This window comes from Chrysochloris asiatica, unplaced genomic scaffold, assembly GCF_000296735.1.
Source record: "Chrysochloris asiatica unplaced genomic scaffold, ChrAsi1.0 scaffold00274, whole genome shotgun sequence".
Classification (NCBI taxonomy): domain Eukaryota; kingdom Metazoa; phylum Chordata; class Mammalia; order Afrosoricida; family Chrysochloridae; genus Chrysochloris; species Chrysochloris asiatica.
Genome location: NW_006408792.1, coordinates 3,901,120 through 3,907,834, shown reverse-complemented (window position 1 = coordinate 3,907,834; position 6,715 = coordinate 3,901,120). Strand labels below are relative to the sequence as shown.

The following is a 6,715-nucleotide window of genomic DNA, read 5'->3' as shown; positions in this document are numbered from 1 at the left end:
TATTTTGAGCTACTGCATCCATAAGTAAAGGTCAAGTTCATCCAATTGTAGCAATTTACACTTGCTTCCTGTATCAAATTTCTTTATCTTCCTGTAGTCAGTTCTGATCATCAACGCCATCCAAACTTGGTCAAATGGGAACAGTGTGCAAGTTTGGGCATTCTTGTGTGCCTCTACCCACTTCCTATCAGCTAGATGCTTCACTCTCAGCTCTAGACCCCAGTGTCCATGTGCTCAGGAGTTCCCAAGTCTCCCCAAACTTCAGACCAAACAGCCCTTTCTCTTCTCTCTCATCTTAGGTTGGCAGGAGTTTATGGAACATGGTCAAACTCAGCCCATGTCTTCATTACTGCCTTTCCCCAGCTTCCACTCACAAGTAGACCAACGTGGTCATCAGCGAGCTTACAAGCCTGCTCATTTGTTCTCATTGAGTTACAGTCTTGGAAGGAGGTTTGTACTGAAGGGACTTGATGACTTGCCTTAATGGCTCCCAGGCAAATAGCTTGCTTGTTCTTCTGATAGCCAAACAGTCGACTGTTTTGTTTATTGTTGTTTTTCTGCTGGTCTTTTTTTTTCCCAAGAAGTATCTTCTGTTCCTCCAGTCTCTAGGTTGGTCTGCATTATCCTTTCAGGTGGGACTATCTCACTTCAGAAGGTTCTGGATAGGGCTCAGGATTCCACCTAAGGAATCCTTTGCTCTACAAAGGCTCAACAAGAAGCTCATTTCACTGGGCAAGATCTAGAACCTCTTTTAGGTATTCCAGGCAGTTATCGGCTGAAGACGGGCTTTACAAGCATTCTGTAATCATATTTCCCGATGTTCCTTTCTTACCCACTCAAATGTCTATTTCACGATAGTAGGCAAGGGAAACCAATATTCATAAGACAGTCAAGAATCTTAACGTTATTTTCCCTTCTTGTGACTTCTGACCTTGCTGACCTCTCTCTCCCTCACCCCTGGTAACCAAAGAATTATTTTCTTTTTTAGTGTTGACATCTTTTCGTATGTTTTTACAATAATGGTCTTATGCAATCTTTGTCCTTTTGTGAGCAATCGAACATCTTAACATTGTTTCCTCTGCTTTACCCCTTCAACCTATGTCTCAATCCCTGTATTGTTTTTGTTAAGTGTCCTCGAGTCAATTCTGACCCATAGTGACCTTGTGTAGGATTTCCAAGGAGCAGCTGGTGAGTTTGAACCGCTGCTGACCTTTTAGTCCAGCGAATTAACCTACAGCACTGCACCAGGACCACCCCTATATCACAGAGCCTTGTTATTCCAAGGCTGTGCAAATGTCACAGTCTACCTCTGTTCCATTTAGCTCATGTATATCTCCCAGAGTCTTTGCCTATTTTCCCCACTCCTTTACCTTCTTCCTCCTTCTTGTTCATTTCCTTCCCTGCCCTCCCCCACCCCAAGTTAACACCATGCTCATCCATGTTATATGGTGTTTTGCAGCTTCATCGTTATTCAGGGCAGTATAGATTTCCATTGTGTGTATGTACCAGAGTTTGTGTATCAGTTCTTCTATTAATGGCCATTTGGGTAGTCCCCAGTTTTTCGCTATTGTAAATAGTGCTGTGATGAACATTGGTGTGAGTATATATCTACTCGTGTTCTGACTCGTATTTCTGGTGAATGTATACCAAGTAGAAGAATTGCTGAATCCTAAGGTATTTCTATTTCTAGTTTTCTGAGAAAGTGCCATACCATTTTGCAGAGTGGTTGAAACAATTTCCAGTCCTACCAGCAATGTAAGAGGGTCCCAGTCTCTACATCCTTACTAGCATTTGTTGTTACTGCTGGTGTGAGATGATATCTCATTGTTTTGATTTGTATTTCTGTAATGGCTAATGATTGTGAACATTTCTTCATATGTTTGTTTGCTGCCAGAATGTCTTCCCTGGTGAAGTATCTATTCATGTCCTTTGCCTATTGTTAAATTGGGTTATTTGTCTTTTTCTTGTAGGCGTGTTATAGTTTCCTGTAAATTTTTGAAATTAGTCCCTTGTCTGTTGTGTCCTTACAAAAGATTTTTCCCAGTCTGTGGGCTCCCTGTTTACTCTTTTGGTGAATTTTTTGATGAATATAAATTCCTGATTTTTAGTATGTCCCAGTCATCTAATTTTTTCTCTCTTGTTTGTGTGTTTTTGCCATCTTGATACTTACTCTATGTGTGCCATATACTAGAGACCCTAAGTTTATCCCTATTTTTTCACTTTATAGTTGTGGGATTCAGACACTTATTTGTATATTACTAACTAATAGATATAATTGTAGAAAATATTTTAAATTACTTGTTTTCACATAAGATAAATGCATGAGAAATGTAACTTTATGTTTATTAGCAAGTTATGCTTTTAAATCTTAATATTATTTTAAAATCAGGTATAATAAAATGACCAGCTCATATGCAGCAGAGTTAATGATTTTAAAATTAACTTTTAATTTTATGGTTTGTGGTAGTTGTTATGTGCCGTGCAGTTGGTTCCAACTGTTAGCGACCGTGTACAGGATTTCCGAGGCTATAAATCTTTGTGGGAGTAGAAAGCCTCATCTTTCTCCCATGGAACAGCGGGTAGCTTCAAAGATATAAATTGTTTCTTGATAAATAGTTCAAAGTGTTAAATGAAGAATAAGAAAAATAACATTACTCAAAAATGTTAGTGCTTTTATCGTATTAAGAGGTGCCATCGAGTCAATACTGACTCGTAGCGACCCTATGTACAGCAGAATAAAACCCTGTTATGTCCTGTGCCAACTGCACAATCGTTGCTACACTTGAGCTCATCGGTGCTGCCACTGTGACCATCCATCTCGTTGAGGGTCTTCGTTTTACCCTCAGACCCTCCATTTTTACCAAACATGATATCCTTTTCCAGGGATGGTCACTCCTGACAATATGAATGAAGCATGAGAGACGAAGTCTGGCCATCCTGACTTTCAGCAAGCATTCTGGCTGCATTTCTTTCAACACAGATTAGTTTGTTCTTTTGGCAGTCCATGGCACTTTTAATATAATTTTCCAACACCATAGCTCAAATGCATCAGTTCTTCTGCAGTCTTCCTTATTCGTTGTCCAACTTGCACATGCTTATGAGGTTATTGAAAATATCTTGGCTTTGGTCAGGTGCACCTTAGTCCCCAAGCTGACATCTTTGCTCTTGAACACTTTAGAAAAGTCTTGTGCAGCAGATTTGCGTAATGCGATATGCCGTTTGATTTCTTGAACACTGACATGGGTGTTGATGGTTGATCCGAGCTAAATGAAGTCATTGACAACTTCAATCTTTTCTCCATTGATATGGATGTTGTTTATTGGTTTGGTGGTTAGGAGTTTTGTTTTCTTTACGTTGTGGTACAACCCACACTGAAGACTGGTCTTTCATCTTCATCAGTATTTTAAGTTCTTCACTTTCAGCTGTAAAGTTGTATCATCTACATATGGCAGGTTATTAATGAGTCTTCTTTCAATCTTGATTTTTTGTTTTGTTTTGTTTTGTTTTTTTTTGGTTTTTCTTCATATAACCCACCTTCTTGGATTATTTGCTCAGCATATAGATTGAGTAAGTGGTTGGTGCATAAATTTGAATAATTAGTGGTATTATCTGGTCTTCCTTGTGGTTGTATGGATCCTATCAGAGACAGTGTTGTACTTCAAGATAACTTCAAGATAGATCTTGATATGTTCCTTTTAATGATGAATGCACTGCTGTTCCTCCTCAGTTTTCATCCCTGGTGTAGTAAACTATGTGATTGTCAGATTCAAAATGGCCAGTACCAGTTCATTTCAGCTCACTTATGCCTTGGATATTGATGTTTATGAGTTCCATTTCATTTTTGACAGCTTTCAGTTTTCCTAGATTCATGCTTTATACATTCCTCCTTCTGATTATTAATGGATGTTCACAGCTGTTTTTCTTCAATTTGGGTTGTGCCCCATCAGCAAATGAATATCTCAAAGGCTTTACTTCATTGACATCATCATGCTCAACTCTACTTGGAGGAGGCTACTCTTCTCCAGTCCTATTTTCAGTGCCTTCCAACCTGAGGGGCTCATCTTCTGGCACTATGGTGGTGGTGGTGGTGGTGGTAGTTATGTGCCATGGGGTCAGTTCCGACTCATAGCAACCCTGTACAGAGTTTCTGAGGCTGTAAACTTTATGGGAGCAGAAAGTTTCGTCTTTCTCCCGTGGAAGAGTTGGTAGTAACCACTACGCTACCAGAGCTCATTCTGATACTATATCTGACAATATTCTGGTGCTCTTCATCTTTCGATAGTTAATGTTCTGGTGCTGAGAGTCTTCCACTGTTATTCACCAGGTTTTCAGTAACTAAATATTTGGAAGTAGTCTATCTCTTTCTTCTTTGTCTTTGTCTGGAAGCTCAGCTGAATCCTGTCCATCATGGGTGACCCTGTTTGTGTTTAAAATACCCGTGGCATAGCTTCCAGAATCACAGTATCACACTACACACCACAGTACGACAAACAGACAAGTGGTGGTTTATAGTTTATATCATTTAATAATTCCTAATAGCAGAGTCCCGGTGTGGTGCTGTGGGCTAATGTGTCAGCCTGCAAAGTCATTTGAACTGCAAGGTCGGTGTTTCAAGCTCACCAGCTGCTCCTTAGAAACCCTATACAGGGTCGCTATGGGTCGGAATCGACTTGACAGCACTTATCAACAACAACAAATAGTGTCATAGAGTCCTGTTGTGGAGCTGTAGGATAAGCACTGTACAGGTAACCAGAAGTTCGGTGGTTTAAACCCACCAACCGCTCCTTGGCAACCCTGTAGAGTGCCTCTCTGACTCAACGGCACTTAACAACAGTAGTGTCATGGGGAAAGCAATTCCTAGCTTAATTAGTGCCGTGGAGTTGATTCCCACTTGTAACTGACCTTGTATAGCATTTCCAAGGCTTAAATCTTTTTTATCCTGCAATCAATGTAGTGTTCTTTTTTATTACTATATATGGTGGTTTTATGTAATGATCACTATACTTTGGTGTTAAATAATATTTGATATTGGGTTACATTATTAAAAAAAAATTCTTTCCATATTGTTCTCCATTTTTTAAGAATCTGACCATTTTTGTCTTTTTTTTTTTTTTTTTAACATTCTAAAGGGCAAAACTCTTACAGCCATTGCTGTAATTCTTACCAACTTTCATGATGGCAGACCTCTTCCTGTTGAAAGAATTAAAAAGAGTCAACTAAAGAAGGTAAAGTATTAGTAAGTACATTTCCTCTGAAGCTTTTGGTTTGCTGTGCATTTTTGAATTTTGCTCTTAAAAATATCAGCCAGACATATTGGTTATCTCTAATGTTTTCAGAGAGGTGGTGAGTGTCTCTCATGTGTTGGTGAGAATGAAAATTGCTGTCACCTGCTTGAGGCCAACATAGTAATATGTTTGTGTGTAGTTGGGAGCGGGTTGGGGCTTCAGAATGTTTGTGGAAAAATATGTGGAAAATATCCATTCATTTTTCATTCCATTTTCCACAAATGTTTGAAGTCCCCTTGTGTTAAGAGCCTTAAATGTATTTAAATCAGTAATATTGTTTTTAAGAAATTTTAAAGAAGTTATCAGAAATTGCTTTTTTCCCCCCAAATATAAGTGTTTTATGTTGTTGTTTTTTTAAATTCTTCCCAACATTAATTCAAAGGCAGAACATTCTTGATAAGAAATTAGTTCAATTATGATGTAGCCATAAAGTTTAATGTTATGCAATCACAAAAATTCTGCTTTTGAAGAATACTTGTTTTCATTTGAAAAAATTTAAAAAGCCAGGTACAAATCTCTATATGGAATTTGAGTTTCATTTTGTGAATGAAGTTGATCTTAGTTATTTATGGTTTTCATATTTGTGAGTTTGTCTACTTTTTACAATTTATTTATAATCCCCAAATCAGTACTTTTATGAAACTCTTTTTATTGTGAATTTAGTGAAGGTTTATAATCAATTTTACAATCAAGAAATCATACACTGTCTTATTTCAGTGTTTAAATCTCTTAATTTCATACCCCTTATTCCACTTTCCTTTATTTCCAATCAGCCCTCCTTCCCAATCCTTCTGAACTTTGTCCTTAGATAAATGCTGCCTTTTGATCTTGAATGTTTGAGACTACCATGGTTAGCATACCTTGCCTAGTGTTTTAGCACTCCCCTCCCCAAATATACCTGTCTACCACTTGGCTGAAAATGGAGCCCGGAATGTCAGTTCACTTCAGACATGAAGGGTGATTAAGGGCCATAGTCTTGGGTTCCTACAGTCTTTTTATCCTACAGCACCCGATCTCCCATTAGTCCATTAGACTAATTGACCCAAAGTCAGTACGTTTGCAGTCATTTGGAACATGCACAGAACTACAAGTGATTGAGTTGCCTTATTTCAACTCTTATATTGTAAACAAATACTAGTTTTTTGATATATTTAGTGCCACATTTTTTTGCATTTTTGTGCTTTTTTTTACCGGTGATTTCACATACAAAATGGCTTCCCAGATTAATGTCTGATATTCTTATATGCAAGAAGGCTGTGATATACCTTATAGAGAAAATATGTACATTAGATGTGTTTTGTTTAGGCATGAATTACAGTGCTGTTACTTTTTTTTTTTTCAGTGCTAGTGAATATATTAAGTAAGCTATCTTACTTATGTATTGATGGTTTAGGGCTAGCAGAAACCTAGCCCTAAAACTCTGCAAGGAG

At 38.0% G+C, this 6,715-nt stretch overlaps 1 protein-coding gene across 1 annotated transcript in view; it reads left to right on the top strand.

Annotated features, from left to right (window-relative positions):
• HLTF (helicase-like transcription factor) overlaps positions 1–6,715 on the top strand; it is a 94,602-nt gene that overhangs the window by 22,312 nt on the left and 65,575 nt on the right. Inside the window, exon 8 of the mRNA XM_006874398.1 lies at positions 5,130–5,225. Within this exon, the coding sequence (XP_006874460.1) occupies positions 5,130–5,225 (96 nt within the window). The remainder of the gene's footprint in view (positions 1–5,129; positions 5,226–6,715) is intronic.